Source organism: Eptatretus burgeri, chromosome 5, assembly GCF_056783735.1.
Source record: "Eptatretus burgeri isolate ZD-2024b chromosome 5, Ebu_testis_v1, whole genome shotgun sequence".
NCBI classification, from domain to species: domain Eukaryota; kingdom Metazoa; phylum Chordata; class Myxini; order Myxiniformes; family Myxinidae; genus Eptatretus; species Eptatretus burgeri.
The window spans coordinates 65,782,639-65,808,107 of NC_140965.1; the positions used below are offsets into that span (position 1 = coordinate 65,782,639).

General features: G+C 44.5%; 1 protein-coding gene across 7 annotated transcripts in view; it reads left to right on the forward strand.

Annotated features, from left to right (window-relative positions):
• Positions 1-25,391, forward strand: part of INTS6L (integrator complex subunit 6 like) — a 69,835-nt gene extending 44,444 nt beyond the window's left edge. For 6 of the 7 annotated variants that reach the window (XM_085882154.1, XM_085882147.1, XM_085882149.1 and 3 more), the window contains 8 exons: positions 3,098-3,208; positions 3,425-3,628; positions 3,755-3,890; positions 5,164-5,303; positions 5,874-6,135; positions 10,869-11,207; positions 12,131-12,224; positions 24,436-25,391. In XM_085882154.1, coding sequence (XP_085738280.1) covers positions 3,098-3,208; positions 3,425-3,628; positions 3,755-3,890; positions 5,164-5,303; positions 5,874-6,135; positions 10,869-11,207; positions 12,131-12,224; positions 24,436-24,559 — 1,410 coding nt within the window. In that variant the 3' untranslated portion in view covers positions 24,560-25,391. The remainder of the gene's footprint in view (positions 1-3,097; positions 3,209-3,424; positions 3,629-3,754; positions 3,891-5,163; positions 5,304-5,873; positions 6,136-10,868; positions 11,208-12,130; positions 12,225-24,435) is intronic. The other variant, XM_085882148.1, reaches the window with a different exon arrangement.
• The last annotated feature ends 78 nt before the right edge of the window (positions 25,392-25,469 follow it).

Consider the following 25,469-nt stretch of genomic DNA (forward strand, 5'->3'; position numbering starts at 1 on the left):
TATCAGACCTGGACGTCTTGCTCGTCTCAGTCTTTATCAATTACATGAGCACAAGATGGCTGAAAGAATGCCCACAATGTCAACCGAATGGACAAAGTGATGGCGATAGTTCTTTTATGGCATGTCTCTCAGTCCAAGAGGTTTTCCAGGCTGTGTTTCCTTGTTTGGGATGAGTTCATGGAGCAGAATCTGGTTTGTGGAGAGCCAACATGAACCCCTTGATGGAGATGAGGTATAGGTTGCATTTTCTTGGGCATGAAAAATGTCTGCGTGTCACAGATTTCTGCATTTGATGAACGAGAAACACCTGCTCCCTTTGGGAGCAGCCTTGCCTTGAGGAGGGGCAGGATGGGGGTGGGGGGGGGATAGTGGGGGAAGTGGGGCAAATGTATATTTGTGCCATGGATAATAATCCTCCTTTTTTGCAGCAAGGGTCAGTAAACCACTTCCACTGTGGCACGTATACAGACAAAAATCATGTCGTCTTCCCCCACCTCAGAGTCTGGGGGGGGAGGGGTAGTTGTTTGGGTGAAAAAATCATAAGTCGTGTCCCCATCCCACCCCCTCCCCAATCATGGGGGGGGGGGTTGTTTTATTCGTGTGTATGACCTGACACACACACACACACACACACACACACACACACACACACACACACACACACACACACACGCATTTTAAGGCCATTTTCCCTTGCTATAGTCGGGGTTAGTCTTGTGGGCCCCATGACAATCATTGTTCCCTTTTTGAGGCAATGTTTTTATGACCAGATGCCCTTCCTGACGCCAACCCTTAAGTCGCCTCTTACGACACGCAGGGATACGGTGTACCTAATCTAACCGGGGTACACACTGGGACCAGTACACCTATACTCATCTCGCCGACCTTGGAAGGATGACAGGCTGAGTCCACCCCACCTGGCGTTAATTCAGCAGCCAACGGGGCTCAAACTCAGGACCCTAGGATCCCAAGCTAGCCACCCTAGCCGCTAAGCCAACACCAGGCTTGGTGTTATCAACACATGCAAAATTTAGTGGAGATCAGCCCATTTTGTTGTTTTTTTTTTCTATGATTTTCAGAAGTACATACATACACACCAACACACTCATACAGAGAATTACCTTGTTTAGTACCGTAGGGTGCCTAAGTTATTGCCGAGATTCACGTAATCTGGGTGTAAAAAAATTTTGGAGGACACATTTGGTCTCAGCGAATATTCTGCTATTAACTGAATTAAAATTCCAAACAGCCATGGCATTGAGGCCTGCTTTGTGATGGCTATAAAGCATATGGTGAGAACCTTTAAGCCGAAACCTTTAGGCATATGGTGATTAGTTGATCACTAAGGCTAACCCCTGCTTTAGCGGGGAAAATGGCCTTTAAATGCTTGTGTGTGTGTGTGTGTGTGTGATTAGTTGATCACTAGTTGGCCAAAAAAATGGTACATACTGCTTCCTCGCTTGACTACACTCGGCATTTAGAGGTTAGAGCACAGATAGGATAAATCCCATGAGAGTTTTCCTTAATTATGGCCTGCGTCCTTCTGTGGTAAGAAAAGCTTCATCACAAGATGGCACCGCTGACACCCAGAGCGTGCCGGGAAGTTACTTTTCCCACGGTAAATGGCTGGGGTTATCTCGTGTTAAAAGTCAAGCGCCATGCTGTTTGGTGTCTATCTGCATGTGTCCATGATCTGTGTCGCAGCTCTTCCATGAGTTATAGCCCCTTTTGAATGGTAAATAATTCACTAGTTGATATTGTTGATGATATTTCCCCCCCCCCCCAACCTTTCCTTGGGATGGATTGTCCACAGCAGCGAACAAAGTGGAATGATTAGAAAGCTGAAGCATCAGTATATCCAGAAGAGTTTATGTAAATATGAACTAGTGATTCAATTTCCTGCCCTGGTACTTGGACAGGAAGGTATGAGGAACCTTTTGAGAAACTCACAACTTTAAGAAAGACAAGTCTGGAGACGGCGATGGTTCACGAGCAATGTACACGGCTCGCCTTTTTTATTTTTTGAGCTTCGAGGGGACGCCACGGGAAAACTGGCGGGAATCAGGAAAAACGTAAATGATGAAAGTTGTAGTACTCGAAGAGCACTACTTGCATACCAACTTTCATTCGAAACAGTTGAAAACCCTAGGAGCTCGATGCCAAATTTATTGATTTTTTTTTGACATTTTCTAAGTTCGTGACCTTGTGACCTTGACCTTGGGACGAAAATGAAAAATCGAGCTCCGTGGGGCTATGCAGGTGCCATTGGGCTAACCAAATACCGAAACCCCTGCCAGATTCGACAAACCCCCTCGGAGAAGATGTAACTTGAAATCGGGAAATCGGCTACCCCCTAAAAACACATGTTTTTTTTGGGCGTGGCTCCACCCATGATGGGCGCACCACGCCCATTCTCAGGAAAACACAACTAGATCATGATATAAACCTCCCACCCAAATTTTATCAGGATCGGATCAAAACCCACGGAGCTATGCTCGGGACAGACAGACAGACACACACCCATAACGAATATAGTGGTCACTTACTGACTCGTGAACCAATATGGCACCCAACAGGTTGTATGAAACCTGGTCAAGAACTCAATGGAACATGATTTGAAAGTTGAAGCACTGATGGTGTCTCAGAGTTTTTGAGGAGGAAATCAAAAAGTTTTCCTTCGAATATATTTTTCGCTCTGACTACAAAGTGAAAGCTCATGAGCGTAGGTGTTAGCCCTTTTCTGTGTCGTGTCCAGATTGTCCCACACATTGTGTCCAGCAGTTGGTGGGTTCTCCGTTGTCAGTGGAATAGAAATTGTGTATTTTGACTGTGGGGGGTGGGAGACGTTTTCAGCAGGAAAACCTATTGACTTCTGCCCCCCTCTCTTTCCCCCTAGTTTGAGATCTCAAGACCATTTTAAGGGGTTGCAAAGTTTCCGAACCATGTTTACTTTGTCCTTCCTTGACATTCAATTGTTTCTTCACTGCAGGACATTACTGTCTCTGAACGCCTGAATCGATATTTTTCTGAAATGTTTTTTTTTTTTAACTTGCAGTTTTGCAAATGCAAACCCAATTTGTTTGTGCACTCTCTCCAGCCACTAAAAAAAGCGCTACGGATGATGGGAGCTCCAAACCTCATTGCCGACAATGCTGAGTTTGGACTCAGCTACAGTGTAATCTCATACCTCAAGAAGCTCAGCCAACAGGTCATTGTGGTCAGATATCTGTGGGAATTTGGGGGAAGTGGAAGCAAAACTTAATTATCAGTTACCAGCTACTGAGCCTGGCTAATGGATAAACGTAATTTGTTACTCTGCTGATGAGCAAAAGTTAAATGTTCGTATTTTGTGTGCTGTTTCGTATCTTCGGGTTCAAATATTTCAGTAAATTTTGTATGTGTCTTTAACCATCCTACTACGCAGGCTAAAGTGGAATCGGAGAGGGTCATCAGTCTGGTAGGGAAAAAGCTACCCCAAGAAACTGGGCAGAAAGTACGTGGACGGCCAGCAATTGCAATCGGTCAGAACAAGGAGCTTCGTCAGCTTTTGGCATTGCTTGGTGGGGAGGGAAGTAGCTCTAGAGGACACCATGACTTCCCAGGCTTCCAAATGGCTGTGTTGAACCGAGTAAGTATCACTCTTTTTTTGCTGTTGCTGTCATATCCTACTTACTCACATTTTGATTCCCCACATTCTTGAATTCTTGTAATCATAAACTATTTGTTTGATGTGTCGTGAAAACCTGTGTGACAGGAAGTGAAGCCCCAGCCTTTTAGAAATGCATATGACATCCCACGCCACAGCCTCCTGGACCAACTGACACGCATGCGTGCAAACCTTTTGCGAGCTGCTGCCCAGAGTCATGCGGTCCTACGAAGTCAGGACGAAGGTACCGTCATGTCAGAGGGTCCGTTAACACACACCGCTCTGAGCCGGAGGTCTAAGACCATCCACAGATCGGAAATGGTGTTTATTATACTGCATTCACTTAATACTGATATTCCTCAAGGATCGACCAAATGAGGCCGAACTTGGCGGTGAAATGCGTCGGAGGCATGAGGCGGAAAACGTTCCTTTACAATTAAAATGGTGTTTATTTAATTTGAGATATGGGGATAAGGGTAGATGTGACGATCAATAAGTACGGAACAGATGTCGATAGACACAGATAGGGATGAGTGATGTGCAAACTTGTGTACAGAAGATAAATAAAACACTAAAACCTAACCCCCAAATGTGTCGCCGCTAATCAGTAACAGAATCGTTCGGAATAACGGGGCAGGCAAGGATTTGCAGCTGGTATGAAGCTGTTAGATGCACAGGCTCGGGATGACCAGGATGGTTGTGGCTGCAGTGAAGCTCTGGGTGCGGAGGGGAAGAGGTGCGAAGGCGATGCGAGATGTCCTCCCAACTCTCCTCATCGCCTCAAACCGAGCTAAAGCAGACCAGAACTCCAACCGAACCAGACCAGAATTTCACTACAACTCAAACTGTCACTGAACTGGAACAGAACTGCACACTGTAGAACTAGCCCTGAACTGAACTAAAATGGACCTGAAAACCAACTGCTGCGCTCAGGCATGGTTACAGCCCTGTTACACTTTGGCACCGCCCTTTTGGGTAGTGTGTTCCATTCATTGGCCGTCCACTTCTGTTGGTGTGCCATGATTCCACAGGCTGGGACGGCCCTAATAAAAAGTCTTACGCCCCTCTCCGGGGCTCTGCAGCCAACCTCGGTACCATGACATATCATCCACTGGCTAAACAATTCATGCTGTCTGTTTTTTTGTTTTTTGTTTTTTTGTTTTTACGCAATGCGCTTTCTGTCTGTCTTTGTGCCCAAGTCCTCACCCGGCTTTGCACGAAAACAGAAGATTGTTTTACACATACTATCTTATCCCTAGGTAGACTGTCTTTAAATTATATACGCTGCATCCTCAGTGTTACATGTAACAAGATGACCGACTCTGATGTTTTACCTGTTTACAAGAGTAAATCTACGCTGCGCGAATCACACGGACCATGTTATTCTTACAATAATCTAGTTATGAACCCCCCTCCACGTAACAGTACGTTTCATCCAGACGTGTCTCGGCGGTCCAAACACTGTGCGAATAAGATGTGGCTGCGGTGATGTGTCATCAATGCATGTTCATATACAGATGAGCTGCACAGCATACCAGTGGCCCAGATGGGGAATTACCAGGAGTTCCTGAAGCAACAGCCACCGCCACTGCGTGAACTTGACCCAGATCAGCCCAAACGACATACTTTTGGCAATCCTTTCAAGCTGGACAAAAAGGTAAAGTAATGTGGGATTTTGTGGGTTTTTTATTTTATTTTAATAACTTGGAAATGAAATTGCTCATCATGCAGGTGCATACCATTGGAAAATAAAAACAAGCATGACAGTAACAAACATGGCTTCCTGAACTGCTTGCTTCCATTGCAATATTAAAGCAAAACTATGATGTGCAAGAAAGTATAAAAATGATTTAACGGAATGGACGGTGGGCCACAATCGGTACGTAGATGTTGATGTACTGCGACACACTATGATTGTAGAAATAAGCTTCCAAAGAGATACTGCAGAGTCAACTGTCATCCTGAACCAGTAGAACTCTCACAACCAGAAAAGTTATCAGCAACATCCAGGTTAGAAAGTCAACCTTTGTACAACATGCACAAAACGAGGCTGCAGCTGATTGTGAGATGGGGAGTCAGCATGCAAGATGGATTTTCAAACAAACCTTAAACTGATAAGATGAACTATGATAATATTTGGGAATGAGAACACACATCCACCTCTAATGACCAAGAAGGTGCCATTTATTTATCACATTGTTGTTTCGTTGTTTCTCTTTTGAATCAGGGTATGATGATTGATGAGGCGGACGAGTTCGTGACCGGTCCTCAGAACCGTGCCAAACGCCTGAGTGTGGATGGCTTACCCGGCGGGCCAGGAAAACGTCGCCGAGCCGCATCGCCTCTTCTGCGACCTAGGCCTTATACCCCACCAGTCCTCAGCAACCTCACACCTAGCTCTCCCAGAGGGCTAACCCCATCGCCACCAGCAATCACCGCCTCTCCACAACCACAGCAGCCGAACCTCATAAAGCCCATCCCGATAAGAGGTGCCCTTGACTTTATTGCTTTCACGAATTTCCCGATATTAGTAATACCCAACCCCTCTAAGAGAAAAATATGTTATCGGTGAATTACCCCTCAATATTTCGTCATTTCCCCACCCTCAATACCCCCTCCCTCTGGCAGGGGTCAGGCCAGTGGTGAGGGGAGTGAGGGGGGGGTGTAGTGGGTTATTTTGTGCCTATGAATGGAGAAGGGAGAACAAAATTTGAGGGAAAATTGCCATGCAGTTTGTTTTTTTTATGCCTCCGCGGACGAAGTCGCCGGTAGAATCATGTTTACAGGTTGTGTGTCCATCCGTCCATGATAATTTTCTCTGTTTTCTCTGCAACCGCTTATCCGATTGACACAAAATTTTCATCATCGGTGTGACTACTTACGTAGAATGTTTTAATGATAATTATGACATCATAGGTCATGTGTGGCATCCATGTTGTAAAGAAAGGAAACGCTGGTCTTCTGTATCTCTAAAACCGCTCCATGGAAAAAATTGAAACTTGGCACATGTGAAGTAACTCTCCTGTCTCAGGCGGTTTTCTTATGACGTCATAATTGCATGCGTCGATTGAGGGTCATCTCGGGCTAAATTGTATGAGGGAAAAGATTGATGACATTATCGGTCATGTGGCTTGGCAGTCATATTGTTTTTAACGTAAAAACCTTCAAAAATCTTCTTCTCCGAAATGGCTGAACAAATCAAGGCAAAACTTTCGAGCTGTGGTCGCCTGTCCATGAGGAACAAAAAGTTCTCCACCTATGACATCATCGGTCACATGGTTGGGCAGTTATGATTTGTTTTTGAAGAATAAACCTTTAAAAATCATCTTCTCCAGAACAGCTTGACAGATCGAGGGGAACGTCACCCACATGTTCCCCAAGCCTTGGGGATACCAGAGTGTTCACGAATAATTAAAAGGTCACATGGCCTGACAGCCATATTGGATTAAATCTTTTCAAAAATTCTTTATCTTGAACCGCTTCATCATTCGACATGAAACGTCACAATTATGATGTCGCCGTCACGGGGAAAATGTGTTTTAAATTTCAACCCGATCGGACGCATATTGTGGCAGCCAGAATTATTTAATATTTTGAATCTGGATTCTGGGATTTAAACCAAACTTGGTTCAAGTATGTATAATGATGTAATAATGTGGATGGAGGTATACTGGCACATCTATTTGCCAACTTAAAGCATTTTTTTTTTTTTTTTTATACAATGACTTCTTCTGACCCAATTTTTTGTTCCAAATCACAATTCCAATGCAGAAATACGAGTTTCATCACATCATGTATATTTTAGCTTGTACTAAGCAAAACAACACATTTTACACTAGGAACCTTATTCATGCAAAAAAGACTTATTTGCCCAATAGAAGGGTTTTTAACACAATGACTTGCTATTCCATAAGATACTAGTAGAGATTACCTGTCGCTTCGCTAACGGACCAATTAGTCCCGTTTGCCAAAAATTGCGACATTAGTCACTTTGGCATCACTTTGCGGATTTAAAATAGCCTCTGAGGGCACGGCCACATAGTCCATGTTACTTCCCTCACAAAGTTGTAGCTGTATCCTGAGTTTGGAGTTTGTAGCTTTCAAGATGTGGCCAGGCATAATAACATCCCTTGCTGCTAGAAATGTTTCCCTTACACGATGTCCCCGGCTCCCTCTGGTTGTTGTTTTTCCTACTTTGACAGCTCCCTCCATTTTGGGTGAGAAGGAGAAAGAAAGAAGACATTTACCCGTGCAAAAAGTGCTTTAACCCCTTCACTCCAACCGCCCACCCCTCCCCATACCCGTCCTCACGTCCTGCTCCACCCATCCTCTTTGCCCCCCATTCGTCCTGTTGCCCATTCCTGTTACAAATGTCTCGCAGGTTCCTCCCGAACATCTGTTCCTGAGGCCAACAGCTGCGGTTAACTCCGCGGCACGGCGGGTTGCTAGTCATCGTGGCCACTGGTTGGTACCGCCAATCCTGGCAGGGTTCTCACCACTTCATGTGTTACCCTTCTGTTGGATTGGCAGGATCAAGGGGGGTTCGTGCCCTCGATATGTACTTTTTGACGTGAAAAGCTTTACATGTTGCTGCGTTTGAGCCTAATATAAGGAGTAACTGCTGAAATCTATCTGTTCTGGTTCTTCCTGATATCTTTGTTCTTTGTTCCTTTCACATTTCTTGGTAATTTTTTTTCGCAATTCTCTTTATTCATTCTAACGAGCCGAAACCCCGTCACAGACGGATTCCGTTCATTCAACCACCCTCAGCAGCTCACCCACACTCGAGGGACATGGACTGGACAGGGCGTGCTTGCCCCCGCCTACTCATCCCCCGCCCCTGCCCCATTCCCCCCGCCTTCAATTTGCTTACCCCCGCCCAAGAATTTAATTACCCCGACCCACCCGCCACCACCTCTTCACTCCCCGCCCCCGTCTCTTGATTCCCCGCCCCCGTCTCTTGATTCCCCGCCCCCTGTCCACCCCTCATACTCAACCCCGCCTAATTCACCCCAGCCCCTGCCCACTCATCCCCCGCCCCATTTTCCCTGCCCAAAAATTTGCTTACCTTGCCCCCGCCTCTTCACTCCCTGCCCCCATCTCTTCATCCCCCGCCCTGCCTCTTCACTCCTCGCCCCGTCTCTTCATCCCCCGCCCCCGCCTCTTCACTTCCTGCCCCCGTCTCTTCATCCCCCGCCCCCGTCTCAACGTAAAGTGTTTATTCTGCTTCAGAGATGAAGTTTGACTATTGGCACGATGTGCGATGCACTCTTACAGGTACGAAGTTTTTTTCAGTCCAGGTCACAGTACCGAGAAAAACGTGACGCGACCGCGAGGAGGAGCACGAAATTGGTCCTTCAGTATTATCATTCTAATTCTTGCATTTTCATCTCTTTTACCTCTATTTCTCTCTTTCGTTATCTATCTCTCGAAGGAGAAGTGAATTATTGTAGAATTTTTTCTGTAAGGCTCACTTGGCTGCGTTTGGATGGGTTTGACGATTGTGGAGTAGCGGCTGAAACCCAAATCCTATCCAGGTTCCTCCTGATTACTCAATCTTTACTCTTTACTTCTTCGGGTTCCTTCTTGGTCTTCCCTTTCATTGTCTTATCTTACCTGATCAGGTGCAGCCGAGTAGAGCTGTGTAAAACTAGGTTCCCACTATCACGATGCGCGGCACGATTGAAATCGTGGTCTTAATCGTGGACTAATCGTGGTGATCCTATCAGATCTTGAGGTCAGTCGTTGCAATCGTGTTAATCGTATAATTTTTTGAACGGTTCAAAATTTTTCTACGATAAACACGATCAATTGTCAATCAGGATCATCGTATCAGATCGTATTGCATCGTAACAAAGCGTGACAGATCGCATCTAATCGTGCTTCCTAATCGTGGTGATCGGGATCGATCTTAGACAAGACAAACACCACGCTCTGTGAGACCACGATTTCAATCGTGCCGCGCATCGTGATAGTGGGAACAGACTTTCAGAGAAATTCCATGATCAGCTACGAATGGCCAATCGTGGCGTTCGTAACAGATCACACGACAATGGGAAACTAGCATAAAGTAAACACCAACTGATCGGGGGGGGGGTTGGGGGGTCAAACTTACCGTCTAACTTTACCTGTACACTGTGTCGAACCAATGAAGGAAAGGACAACCAACAATCTATTTATTCACACACACACACACACACACACACACACACACACACACACACACACACACACACACACACACACACACACACACACACACACACACACACACACACACAGACACACACACACACACACACACACACACACACACACACACACAGACACCTACATTCATGGATTAGTGATTCTTCCACAGATACCTGCTCTCTTCTATGCATGGATTCATCCCATCTCGTTTTCATTTATCTTAGCCATCTTCCAGCTCTTGGTACTCAATCTTGTGGTGAGGCAGTTGTTTTATAACAACTTGTCTCCTCCTGGAAGGCAAATCTGACCGAAAGTAACCTCGGATCATTCCAAAAAGCCTGCAACAAGTGTGTGTGTCCACACTCAGGAGAGCCAGAAAACAACATCTGTCCACCCTCAAGAATGAGCTTTCAAACTTGTCTCCCTCCTCAAAAACCTCATGGTGCCCTGTCAAGTCAGTCTCTGTTGAATGCTCTCCTCCCTCCTCTGGTGAATGCTTAACAAAGAAATTAAAATTGGAATTAGATGTGAAATAAAATTAGTATAATTAAAGGGGTTGAAATGAAATGAAATGGCTTCAATAACAAAATAGGAAAATCCAGCTTTGGGATAAGGAATGAAACAGGATTTGCATGCATTGCGGCTCTGAAGCTGTTGCATTTCTGATCTAATTTAAATTTGAAAAAATGGCTCTTGTTGTTTGGGTTGCCGACCCGAGCTCTACACCAATGCAGGAATCTCTACGAGGGGTAACCTGAAGCTTTTCTAATGTGGTGAGGTTCCACTTTGGGGAATGATTAATATTTCTTGTGTCCCGTATAACTATCGACGTTTTCTAAAATATCTTGGCCATAGCACTGCCACAGTTGAGTCACCTCTTGTATCTTCCCTGGCTTTGACTGTGATTTTGAAGCTGACATTGATGCTTACAGTCGTGCCGAGTTGTTGGTTGCATTGTTGATGTTTTATGCAATGAATGTGTTTCCATGCATGGAAGTGATCATTCCTATTCTGCCTTTTACCGCAACAGGAGACGACCTTCCTTTGATCATTGCGGACACTTCACCGGAATCTCCCAGCATCGCCGACCTTACCCCGACCTTTCCTCCCACTAATGACGTTGTACCTCCCGACTCCACTGATCTGGCCAATCACTTCATGGAAACGAGCACCGCCTATTCTATGGAAGGCGACCAGCATTCCGGACAGCGACTGGAGCATAATCACACGGTAGAGTTGGCAAAGAGAACTGGAAGTACGGCCAAGATTACCGAGAACAACAACGAGCTCCGTGGGAAGATTGTCAAGGAAATCCGCAAACCAGGACGCAGTGAGTGTGGGCCAGGAGACGAGATGGGAGCTTTTGATGGTGGGACCTTTTGTAACAAATAATTTAGTAAAGTGAAACTGTCATTTTGTATTTCAAACAATATCTGCATGTTACGAGAAAGCTATAGCATGATCACACTGATAGGGAAATAGGGAATTGGGGGGGGGGGGGAGGTTGGAGTCCATCAAATGAACGGAAAGGGAAACGATAGGCAGGAAGAAGAATGTAGGTCATTGAAACTCATTTCGTCAACTTTCCATTAAACAGCAACTGAAAGCTCGCATAAATCAAATGCAGGACAAGGGCATTAAGAGACATCGATCAATGTGTTGTAATGAAGTACCGTTTTCCTCATTATTCTCCATGTTTAATATCATGGCTTGGCGTAATTATTACCTGGATCGTTGTGTTGACAAGGCATTGATTTATGTAGCTATGTTGATATTAGCGTTATTAGTGTAAGTGAATGGCAACGTTCCTTGTTTGTCCTCATGTGTTTGTACTTGTAATGAAAAGTTTTCTAATCGACCCCTCACCTTCCCCTAAATTCCCAATCACCCCCCTCACCCCTCCACCGATTTTGATGATGGCGTTGAAGTGGGGGTAGAATGCATCATTCTTTCCTCTGACTCGTATGTTCGAGTGCAACGGTCAATTCTTTGGCTTGCAGGTTGAACGCAATGTCTTTAATATCTCTTGTAAAAACTTGTCATCTGATAAATTTGTAATTGTTTTTTTTATTTATTTATGGAAAGAATGAATATCTCTCATTTTGGCAAAACACCTCATGGAAAAGGGTGCTTTTAATTTTTTTCTTAAGGTTCTCCATTCTGTAGGCCCATTTCGCCACAAATTGTTTTTAAACCGAATACCTGAAATTAAAATGCATTGCAGTCAGTTAATTTGCCATTTGAGGATCGAGTTGAAACGTTTCGTCCCCATGTTCTCTCCATCCTGTACAGATTATGGCCGCATTTTCAGCCTCCTCCGCCTGCTCCAGGGATCACCACAGTTACAAGTTCACTTCATCCAGCAGGTGATCAGGGAAGCTGCACGGTAAGCTTTAGCTGAGTTTAGCAGTACAAAATGGTTTTGCCCAACACGTAACCATTTGCATAATATGGAAAGGTTACCATGAGGGGTAATAAGGTACAAGAAGTCACCAAGGTATAAGAGTGCTTTGTGTGTAGAGTGTTCATTGTGTGCACACTCTCTTGACCCTTTACTTGATGGATGACAAAGGTTTGCAATTTGAAAACAAAGGGAAATTGTTCATTGGAGAATAAAAGTATTGCCCCGAAGCGCAAAAAAATGATGGTACAATATAAGATCCTGTTTTGACAAATAATATAAAGTCTGACTCCATGCCTTTTTTTGTTGTTGTTGTTGTAATGACTTATAAAGTCATTTTTCTTTATGCCTCCACCACCAGAGGCAATATGTTTATCGGGTGCAGTGAGTACAGGCATTGGTGAGGCAATGAATTCAGACTGGGGAAGGTGCAGCGAGTGCAGGAAGTGGGGAGGGTGAAGTGAGTGCATGCAGTGGGGAGGGTTCAGCGAGTGCAGGCAGTGGTGAGGATGCAGGCAGTGGGGATTATGCAGCGAGTGCAGAAGGTGGTCCATGTGCAGCGAGTGCAGGCAGTGGTCAAGGTGCAGTGAGTGAAAGTAGTGGTGAGGGTCCAGCAATCGAGATTCGTCAGAACGAGGTCTGGAAGACAGTTTTTATAGGTGATGAGGAAATTAAATATGTGGATTCTTCATTCTGCAGGAAGGATTGTAGACATAGAATTCTGTGCAGTTTTGAAGAAGCAGGAGTTGGGGACATTGAAGGAAGGGTGAATGACATTGCACAGATGCCAACCCTCCCGATTTCATCGGGAGGCTTCCGAAAATTCACCCAAACTCCCGCCCTTACGATCACTATCCTTATCCTCCCGAAATTTTGATATTTTTGCACTGTTCACTAATCAGAATGTACTAGTATGAGAATTGAATGAAAAGCATCGTCTGCTACGTATAGCATGTGGTAACTCCATAACGTTCGCTGCTACCAAATTGTACGTAAAAAATTGCAAATTCAAATGAGGAGCAGCGAAACATTGGGTCTGGATCTCGCTTATGCGATCATGCACTGAGATTTAGTGCATGCGATATGTGTGCAATACAGTGCATGCGGTATGTATGCACAGTGTATATGCATGCGATACGCTCACTGCATGCAGCTGGGCCCCGTACCAGCCCGGCGGTCGCGACCACCGTGCGGTGTTTAACAGCCGCTAGAGTTCTACGAGTCGCGCTGCAGCTGTGGAACATCGACTTCGAAGTTACCGATGCTTCAAGCCCTCGATGTTGATTACGAAATGGCAGAAAAGAAGCTTATGAAGACCAAGAAATGGTCTCAGAAGTACAAGACCGAATACAGTCTCCAATACCCGTGTATTCGAAAGTCTGAAAGAGGAATTCATCATGCGTATTGTACAGTATGCAGCGTTGATATTTCAGTTGAGCACGGAGGTGGCGATGATATTCGGAAGCACGTTGGAAGCAAACGGCACACAGACATTGCAAAGGAGAGATCTTCGAGCACGAGTACCGGTACACTTCTGAATTATTTCACCAAACAAGGGACAAGCGAGGAAGAGAATGTTACCCGAGCGGAACTTCTCTTTAGTGGATTTATTGTGGAACATAACTTGCTCATATCAGTCTCAGATCATGCTGGACCTCTATTTCAAAAGATGTTTCCAGATTCAAAAGTTGCTTCAAAGTATGGATGTGCAAGAACAAAAACTTCAGCAATAATTGGTGAGTTGTCAAATGTTACTGCTTCATCTATTGCCGATATTGCTAGACTAGCTCCATTTAGCCTAGCTACAGACGGTAGCAATGACAGTGGTGAGGCCCAGCTATATCCTGTCCTGATTTCGTACTATGACAACAGTGCTGGGATTGTGAAGCAAGGTTTGCTAAGTTTGCCTGCGTGCAAACAAGATTCCACTGGAGAAAACATTTTCAAACTGCTTGATCATGAGTTCAGTGACAGGAAAATTCCGTGGGGAAATTGTGTTTCCTTTTGTGCTGATAATGCCTCTGTCATGGTGGGCAAGCACAAAGGAGTCGCTGCTTATATCCACAAACAAAATCCAGAGTGCTACATCATGGGATGCCCTTGCCATATGATGCACAATACGGCCAAGAAGGTGGCTCAGGCCTTACCCATTGAATTAGATGACTTTCTCATCGATATTTACTACTACTTGGACAAAAGTAGTAAACGCGTCAAAGGAGTGAAAGCACTGCAAGAACTCTGTGATGCCCCGACACACAAGATTCTGAAGCATGTCGCAACAAGGTGGCTGTCCCTTGGTCAGTGCCTAGACAGGCTGATTGAACAGTGGGAGCCACTTCGCCTCTTCTTCAAAGAAGAAGTACGAAGAAAAATGCAACCAACTGTAGCCAAGACTCTAACAACGAGCAAGAAGGACGGCACTGTATCTACTGCCAGTACTGGCACTGCAGGATCAAGCACTAGTGGAGCAGCATTCACCACTACCACTGCAGTATCTGCTGCGAAGAAGACAGCAGGGACAGCACCAAAACCAATGCTGAGAGCAGGTAGCATCACCGGCCCTTCATCACGTTCATCTACAAAGCAGATCCCTTCAGAGTCGAGAAAGACTGTGATAGTCCCATCTACAGGCAAAGAAGGACCCAAGTTAAGTTCTGCTTTTGCCAAATCACTTGAGAGAAGCTCAGCAAAACCTTCGAATCAGAGGTCTTCTTCCTTGGCTGCACCTACCTCAAGCTCTCTCCTCAAACGTAAAATTGGATCTGGTACTACGAGTCTGACCTCTTCTGCTGGCAGTAAACGCAAGTGTGATCACCCTGTGGCTAAGTGTACTACGAGTTCTACAACTAAAAGCGCATCTTCCTCAAACACTGTGCAGGAATCGAGAGAAAAACGTGTCAACAGGATGTTCTTGTCTCCACAAACAAAACTCCATTGTTTCTTCCTTCGATATGCTAACAAGCTTTTTGAGAAGGGGAATCTTCTGCTCCAAAGAGACGAACCCTGTATTCATCTCCTGCATGGAGAATTGAATGGTCTTCTGAAAGATATCTTCGTACGGTTTTTGAAACCATCGGTGTCATCGGTTGCTCTGGTAAATGTACCCTTCTCTGACAGAAATCATCAGAAGAATGATGAGGACCTCATGATTGGGAACGATGCCAAACTGTATACAAGGGAACAAAGGAGTCTCAAGAAATCCACCTTCACTCTGAGTGAGTCAGACATCCAAGGTTTCTTCAGTGCAGTTCGCTCATATTATGTGAAAGCCTGCAATTACATCTTCAAAACCTGGCCGCTCGATGATGAATTAGCCAAGCATGCTCAGGTGCTGGATGTTAAGCTACACCAAGAAGTGGGGTTTGACTGTGTGGAGTTTTTCATCAAGAAATTCCCCTGTCTGTTCAGTGGTGGTGATAGTGACATAGACAGTCTTGAGAGTGAATTCGCTCACTACCAGGCAGACGCCTCCATAGCTACAATTGCTACTGAGACAGTGAGAGTGGATGAGCAGTGGCATCGGATTTCACAGCTCACAGATCCCTGCACTGGTGCCAAGAAGTATCCTAATTTGAGCAAAGTGATGAAGGGAATCTTGGTCATTCCTCATTCGAACGCATCATGTGAGCGGGCACTCAGTCTTGTACAGAAGAATCATACTGAATTTCGTCCCAATTTGAGTGTCAAAACCCTGGAAGCTCTCTTAATTGAAAAACTAGCTCATAGCACCCCTTGCTACCAGAGAGAATACAGCAAAGACATAATCAGAAGGGCTAAAAGAGCCACACAGCTGTCACTCAGCAAAGCTGCCATGGAAAAAGCAAGCAGCAGTAGTACCAGCCAGTAAGGTAAGAAAAATATTGCTTCTTTTGTGCTTTTTGTTAATCTTTGATTGTCCCCTAACTTACTAATATTAACATACATGTAACATTAAAAAGTGCACAATTTTCCCCTTTTTTTGTTCAAAAAGTGGGAATTCTTAACATGTTAAATGCTCCAAAATAGGGCTCAGAGGGCACTAGAGAGCGTCTAGAACCCCAGAGCTTCCAGGGCCCTAAGGCGGGCCATGGACCCCGCCGCAAGGGTCAAGCGCTCCGCGCTCGAGATGTGCGCTTCGCGCACATTATTTGGTGTCGGTTGCAAATCCTCCCTAATTCTGATTTCCAAAAGTTGGCATCTCTGACATTGTATCGGGTCATGGTAGGAAGAAGTTGGTTGTGGTACACCGAGGAGCAAATGATTTAAGGAAATTTTACTCGGATGTATTGAAAAATAGATATAGGATATTGGGGAAGTGGCTGAAGGCAAATGGTTGAGGTAATGATTTCTGGGATTCTCCCAAGATTAGGAAATGATATAGAAATTATGAGCAGAGCAATAGATGTCAACCAATGGCTGGAAGGATGGTGTGGAGAGGCAGGTTTTGCATTTATGAGGCAGTGGGAATTATTTCAGGGACAAAGGGAGTGTTTCCAGAATGATGTCCATATGTTAACTGGAAAGGAGGCAGCAAGGTTTGCAGTGTGAATTGAAGAAGGAATTCAGATTTTTTTTTAGGTCAGCGGGGATGGTGGGGAAGCTATAAAGGAAGGAACTGATGATGTAATTGTGATGAGTAAGGCCAGGCAAGAAAATAGAATTTCAGGAAGGTAAAAGTTAAACATATTCTATACCAATGCCAGGAGTTTAAATAATAAGATGGAAGAGGAAGAGCTTGAAGCCAAAGTAGATAGCGAGGAATACAATATAGTTGCAGTGTGAGACATGGTTTCAGGAGGAGAGTAACTGGAGGAAAGGTTTAGAAAGCTACAAGGTGTATCGTTGTGATAAGGAGAAAACCGGAGGAGTAGAAATCTTGGTAAAGGCCAGCATTGCATCAAGAGAAAGAGATGACATAAAGGAGGGAATTGATGTACAGTGCCTTCAAAATGTACAGGTGTACAGGATGTACAGGTCCAACACGTGGAACATGTCTTTCAATCCACACAAATCTCACACTCTCACTATGTCTCTTCGAAAGGACCGTTTACAAAACCCCCCCATCCACTTTCTCAACAATCCTCTGGAAGAAGTCTTTTCTTTCAAGCTTCTGGGTCTCACTATCTGCCATGACCTTTCCTGGGAAAGTCACATTTCCAACCTCGCCTCAAAAGCCAGTCGCCGACTGGGAATCCTCCGTCGTGCAAAGTCCTTCCTCGGCCCTCTTGAGCTCCTGACCACTTACAAAGCTTTTGTCCGTAGCCTGATGGAGTACTGCTCTCCCCTCTGGGCTGGTGCTCCTGCCTCCCACCTTTCTCGGCTTCACGCTGTCGAAACCAGGGCATTTAAGATCATTGGCATCTCCCGCAATGAAGCTGAGTCTTTGGGCCTCTCACTCAATCACCGCAGGTTGGTCGGTGGTCTTTCTGTCTTCTACCGACTCCTCTCCAGCCTTGCCCCCCTGCTCTCTCTGCGATTTGTCCCAACCACATTTCCACAGGGCGCTCAAGGTCCGCCAACAACCCCCTTCTGGTAAAACTACCAAAATCACGAATCACTGCTCATCTTCACTCTTTCATTCCTCTTTTTTCCCGCCTTTGGAATAAACTTCCTCACTCTATTCTTTCCCATTCTTCCCTCCAGGCTTTCAAAACAGCTGTTCACCACCACCTCTTATCTTCCCCCATCCAAATCCTCGATCTTTTCTACCCCCGATAATCCACCCAAGCCCACTTCCTTCATTTCTCCTGCTTTCCTTCCTAAAAGTCCCTGTAATGTCCATCTTCTCTTCGCCATGTTCCCCATCCCATCCCTCTCCCTTCCACAGTTCACCTAATGTGTCTGTTCCCCACTGTTTTGTCCCTTCCACTCCCGCCCCTCTTGTCTCATGCCTCCTTGCTGTGAGTTGTGTGTTAGCTCTCATACGAGCCTCGACCAAGGTATACAAAAAAAAAAAATAAAAAAAAGTATTCACACCCCTTGACTTTGTCACAATTTGTTATGTTGCAGCCTGAATTTAAGATGGATTAAATTGGGATTTTCTTTGTGATTGATCTACACAAAATACCCCATCATGTCAAAGTGAAAAAAAAAAAAATTAGAATTTTTTACAAGTTAATTAAAAATGAAAAACTGAAACAATTTTTTTTTTTTGTATCCATTGTCAAGGCTCGTATGAGAGCTAACACACAATCCACAGCAAGGGGAGCATGAGACAAGAGGGGCAGGAGAGCGAAGGACAAAACGGTGGGGAACAGAGACATTAGGAGATCTGTAGAAAGGAGAGGGATGGGGTGGGGAACATGGGGTACACAAGATGGACATTACAGGGACTTTCAGGAAGGAAAGCAGGGAATTTGAAGGAGGGGGTTTGGGGTGGATTAAAGGGGGTAGAAAAGATCAAGGTTTTGGATGGGGCCAGATAAGAGGTGGTGGTGAACAGCTGTTTTGAAAACCTGGAGGGAGGAGTGGGATTGAAGAGAATGTGGGAGTTTATTCCAAAGGCGGGGAAAAAAAAGAGGAAGGAAAGAGTGAAGGTGAGCAGTGATGCGGGATTTTGGTAGTTTTACCAGAAGGGGGTTGTTGACAGACCTTGAGTGCCCTGTGGAAATATGGTGGGGACATATCACAGACAGAGCAGGGGTGGGGCGAGACCAGAAAGGAGACGGTAGAAGACAGAAAGACCACCGACCTGCCTGTGGTGAGAGAGTGAGAGGCCCAAAGACTCGGCGTCATTGTGGGAGATACCAATGATCCTAAATGCCTTGGTTTCCACAGCGTGAGGCCAAGAAAGGTGGCAGGCAGGAGCACCAGCCCAGAGGGGAGAGCAGTACTCCATCAGACTGCATACGAAAGCTTTGTATTTAGTCAGGAACTCAGGTGGGCTGAGGAAGGACTTTGCACGACGGAGGATTCACATTCGGCGACTGGCTTTGGAGGCCAGGTTGGAAATGTGGCTTTCCCAGGAAAGATCATGGCAGATATGAAACCCATAATCTTGAAAAAAGGACTTCTTCCCGAGGATTGTTTAGAAAGTAGATGGGGGGGAGGGGAGGGGGTATCTAAACGGTCCTTTCGGAGCGACATAGTGAGAGTGTGAGATTTGTCAGGATTGAAAGACATGTTCTACGTGTTGGACCAGTTTGTGATTTTATCCAGATCTGCGTAGATCGAAGAGGCTGCTGCTTGCCGGTCTGAGGGATGACAGATGGTACGACAGAGGGTGGAGTCATCAGCAAAGAGATAAAGAGGATTTTCCAGTCAGAGAGATCATTGATGAAAACCAGAAAAAGAACAGGGCCCAGAACACTGCCTTGAGGAACTCCAACCTGGACAGGAAGAGGGGATGAAAGAACTCCACTTAGGGCCACACGTTGACTGTGACAGGAGACGAAGTCTGCGAGCCATGAGTGGAGATGGCCTTGGATACCATAGGAAGAGAGTTTGGTGAGCAGGACAGGGTGCCAGACCGTGTCAAAAGCACACGATATGTCTAGCGATATGGCTCTGATTTCATGTCTGGCATTGAGTACCTCCATCCATTGTTGGGAGAGCAGAAGCAGCATATCCATGGTGGAGTGATTTGATCTGAAACCAAATTAATGATCGGAAATCCTTGAGGAGAACCTGCTTCAGAGTGCAAAATATCTTTGACTGCAGCAAAGATTTACATTCCAACAGGACAATGACCCTAAGCATACAGCCAAAGCAACACTGGAATGACTTCAGAACAAGAACGTGAAAGTCCTTGAGTGGCTCAGTCAAAGCCCAGACTTGAATCCCATTGAGAATCTGTGGAAAGACTTGAACATTGCTGTTCACTGATGCTCCCCATCCAACTTGACAGGTCTTGAGCAAATCTGCAAGGAAGAAAGGGAGAAAATCCCCAAATCCAGATGTGTAAAGCTGATTCAGATATACTCATGAAGACCCGAAGCTGTATTCGCTGCCAAAGGCACTTTTAATAAGTATTGACTTCGTGGGTTGAATACTTATGTAAATTAGATATTTGTTTAATTATTAATTAATTTGTAACTTTCTGAAAACTTGTTTTCACTTTGTCATAATGAGATATTTTGTGTCGATTGGTGACAATTTTTTTTTAAATTAAATCCATTTTAAATTCAGGCTGTGATGCAACAAAATGTGAAAAAGTCGAGGGGTGGGAATACTTTTTGAATGAACTGTAGAGGATTCGGTGTGAATAGAGATTATAGATTGTAAGATACTGGTGGGATGCTTTTATAGGGCTCCAGGTATGAAGGAAGAGGAGGAAGGAGGAGTACATGAATAATTCAAAAGAGCATGTGGTAAGGGAAGAGGATGGATGATGGGGGATTTTAACTTGCCAGGGATAGATTGGGTCAAGGAACAGGGAAAGGGCAGAGCAGGTGAGGATTTCCTCGTTTTATTCCAAGATTGCTTTTTAACCCAGTTTGTAGATAAGCCCATGAGGGGGAGTGCAGTGTTAGACCTCCTTTGAAGTAACGATCCCAATCTGGTGTAAGAGGTGGAGGTAGTGGAGCATTTAGGATCAAGCAATCATAACATCGTATGTGCAAGGATTCTGTTGACGGTTAGAGTTCAGGATAGTCAGGTCAGGCTATTAGATTTCAGGAAAGCAAACCTTGAGGGTATGAGGAGAGAGTTGGTTGGGAGAAGCTAACTATCGGACAATCAGCATCAGAAAAATGAGGAACCTTTAAGGACCAAATGTGTAGAGTGAAGAGTAAGTACATTTCAATGAGGTGTAAAACTAGAAGCAGAAAGAGACCAGGGTGGTTGAGCAGTGAGATAAGGAACGCTATTAAGGAGAAACAGAAGGCATTTATTAGGTATAAAATAACAGGACTGGAATTAGATTTATATCACTCTCGGAGTAAACAGAGGCAAGTTAAGAAAATAACTCAGCAAGCCAAAAGGCTAAGAATATTAAGTACTAGCAAATACAACCTGTTGCTTCGCTGACAACCAAGTGGGGGGGGAGAAAGGTGGCAGGGGAGGGGGGAGGGGAGACAGAGAGGATGAAGAAGAGGGAGTTAGGGGAGTAGGTGGGGAGAGCAACACCTCACCAAATGCTGCTAATCACTGCGGGAAGGAGGGAGGGGTGCGTGAGAGGGACGTGTGGGAGGAGAGTGTTGCATTTTATTAGGAGGGAGGATGGGACAGAGTGAGGGGAGGAGGAGGGGAGAATAATAAAAGACAGGTGAGGGGTGGAGGTGGGGTTTGCAAAGAGAATGATATGTGACGCTTAATCACCGAACATGAAAAAAGAAAAACAAAAAATGTCAGAACAGCTGTACACACAGCAATACAACAGAGTTTGTAAAGTAATCTGTTGGCACATCTGCAAAAGCTTTTATATTCCAGTTCCAGAAAATTTGTGGGAAAATGAACTAAAAGCAATCACTGAAGTACCACTCACGTACGACTTATGATCCCATCAAGCGTGAACATCGAAAACAAAGCATTGCGACCAGATATCATACTTGGATACAAAAAAAGACAGGAGGCATTGCTAATCGAGGTGTTAATACCGGTGATTTTGGACTAACGATGCAGAAATCAAGAAAATGACCAAATACCAAGACCTCAAGCATGAAGTGAAAAGATCCTGGAAGCTGAAGAATGCCAAAGTTGAACCAGTGATGACAACGAACCTCACGGGAATGATGAAGAACCTCACGGAGATATTAAAAACCATCTCTGGGAATATCACTACAAACGAACTACAGTTGGAAGCCGTCACAGGCTCAGTAACGATCCTGAAGAGAGCCCTCGGCACAAAACTTTGAAAACAGAAAACTTCACAGCTTGGAATGTGAATCGTGACCCATTGCCGAGATAAAGGTGACTACTTTTAGCCCACCCTGGGAGGACTCCATTCCACATTCTGAAACCCCATATGATAGGACCTGGGGCCATAGCCTGAGAGTAAAGACAGTTGTCGGGCAGGGTTCTTTCACTCAGAGTAGTAAATGTATGGAATGGTCTTCCTGGAAAGGTAGTGGCAGCAGAAACAGTACATAAGTTTAAATTGGATTTAGATAGGTACCTGGAAGTTATGGAGATCGATGGGTATTAAGATGTTGCAGGCTTTCAGGTAGCTGAGCATTTATGGGTGATTGTGTGCATCTGTGCGGAGTGTTTGAGGGGGTCTTGTCAAGGAGTGTTGTGTGGTTGATGTTTTTGTGTTTTTATTTTACCCAAGAACCATGGAAAAAATCCTCCAGACAAAAACAACAAAGAAAACAAATATTTTGCATTTTTCTTTTTTTGGTCCGATGTTGATGTGGTGCAGGCATGATGGGCTGAATGGCCTCCTTCTGCATCTGATTTCCTTGTGTGTTTTCAGGTTGTCCATCCATGATCAATTTTTGTTACCATGATAACTTGTGAACCATGAAGGGATTTTTTTTAACCAAACTTGGTACAAAGGTGTATTTTGATGGAAAGATGAACTGTTTTGATTTTGAGTTTAAAGGGTCAAAGGTCATGTGACCTTTAGCTGAAAGTACCAAATTTTAGTTCCTGCAATAACTTAATAACCACCATAGGGATCTTTACTAAACCTGGTACCGATTAATGTTGAAAAGTACTAATTTGGGGAAGGAAAGGGTCTTGAAAAGTGGTACTCTTTGTAGTACTGTGGAAATGTTGATAATTTTGGATGGCCCCTCAGCTTTAGTATTACGATAGGTGTTGAGTCCGTAATTGGTTAGCTTGCGGTACTATCAGGTTCTGTCAGTCTTCCTCTTCACTCAAACTGTATTTGCTATATTAGTAATACCCATCCCTACCTGGAACAAAATATGGTGTCAATGCCCCCTCCCTGCTCGAGGTCCTGCTTCATCTTCATGTGACGGATGGACGGATGCATCTCCTTTTAGTAATAGTAACACTCGTTTCCTCTTGGAGTGAAAATATGTCAATTCCCATGCCCTCCAGCAGGGGTCAGTGGTTGAATCACTTGCACTATTCTCTGTGTTCAGGCGACTGTCTCATCTCTCCCATTCTTACTGGGAGGGGGGGGGGTATTTTGTGCCCATGACCTGACCCTGGGTACTGTAGAAGCAATTTTTGCTACCTCAAGACAGAAAAACTTTAGTTCAATACAAGCAGTTTATTCAGTGAAATAAAAGACACTTGCAGACAAAAGGAAGGCCCCGGCCTGCTTCATCGTTGCAAGCTGAAGACTTAATTTTACATTGAATATTGAGTGTATCTTTACAGTTTTACTAGGGTGTGTCTAGATAACAGATGGAACTTTGTGGACTTTAAAATTGCAACATAGAAGGATAATTGGTCTGTTTTGGAGCTTGCTTAAAGCCCTGGGAGGGGGTGGGGGGAAATGGTCATTTCTTATTGCTGGTTCAGATCAGATGGTCATCAGATCGAGAAGGTTTTGCAAGGTTGTTTACGCCTACAGAGAATGTGTATATTGTGCCCTCTCCTAGTTTTCCCAGCATGTATTTATTAAATTCTTTCTCAAAGCACGAAACCAAGTTAATTTGCATTTTTACATTATTATAAATTCAATTAGTTATCCAGTTTCCACAGTACCTCAAGCACATATGCAAAATGTGGTGGAGAATGACCCAGCCTTTCAATTCTCAAAAATCACACACACACACACGCACGCACGCACGCACACGCCTTATTTTCGTTGACTTCAAACACCCCCTCCCAAAGTCAGCGGCCAGGTTTTTTGCAGTTGTCAAGTGTAAAAACAAGGCTGAGGCATCTTACTCATCAACATTAAGGCATCACTTGTAATACCCTCCCCCACCAACACCGGGAGCGGCGCTACACAATATGCATTTACATTGAGAATTTTTGTCAGCCCCACCTTTGGAACCACTGAGAAATGGGGGAGGTGGGGTGAGTGGGTGGAGCAAACCAAGTTGCTCCAACTTTTGTCTTTTGACCCTTAGTTACCCTCGCAAGTTTGGTTGGGAATGGATAAGTCACGACCACAAACAGATGCCAAATTGTGTGTTATTATAGCACTAGCAACAACCACCCATCGCTTCACTGACGGGATTACTCCTGTCCGTGGATGAGACCCTCAATGTGACCCTGGACCCCTCAATTATGTTCAGCTGCTGAAATTATAAGCTGTTAACACCGATGCATATGGCGACCGTTAAGTGCATATATTTTGGTTTTTCTATCATATTTTGCATTGGAGCTAATCTTTTCTGTCATTTCTTCCCAGCTTCAAGAAACGAGTTTTAATCCAGCAATTAGAAGAAATGATGCAGAGCTTGCAACAGGAAGACTCACCATTGTTGCTTAGAGCACACATCCCACTTCTAGGCAACCACATCAACAGCAGGTGATAGATTCAAAGCCACGACAATACAAATCCTTGTCGACCAGGTCATGCCGCGAGTCAAGTACTTTGGTCGTATAACAAATGTTGCACTTGAACAGCATTTCACAGGTGTTTGAAGAAACCAGGGAGCAGATTCCTCACTCACCACTCCTGGCCCAGACGTGCAAGCAGTTTTGGTCAATGTTGTAAATGAGACAGCTGTGGCTGTTGAAAAGTTCAAACTTTGGTGTCCACTGAAAGCTGCATCATCTATCGATGCCAAATGCAATTGGTCCGTTCATCATCCATGAGGAGATTGCACAGACGTCAGCACTTTCCCAGGTGGAGCTTGAAGCAAAATTTTAGTGGTTATCCCCGGTGGTTTGGTAAGAACTTTGCAATACACCTGTACGGCGCACCACCAGCCAAGTGCGGAACAAAACGGATGTCACGCACCATGAAGGAGCCACTGGGATGCCATTTGGATTATGCACTCAGGACATCTTATACTCAGTTCTATCTTCTTCTCAACTCAAAATGTGTGCACAGGTCATTTACTTTAAATGCTAGAAGGCTGCTCATATCATGTTGAAAAGAGGAAAGAATAAAAAAAAAGGAATGAATGGTTACTTTAATTTGTCATTAAAACGATGAATTTGCTATTTTGCCAAAACGAATGAAAATGCTTCCAACTTACCTTATGAACAGTTTGAACGGGACTTTGAGTTTAAAAAAGCAAATGTTTGCCTCAAAATCTCCACATTCATTCATACTTGCAATGCAGACAACTATGGAATGTTGTTTTGTTAATAAATAAAAAAAAAAGTTATAAAAAATTTTTAAACTTTTTTTTTTTTTGAAGGCCCAAAATTTGTAATTTTGGCAGGTCATGGAAAATGAGCATTTATTGTAAAATAAAATTTCTATGTTGAAAT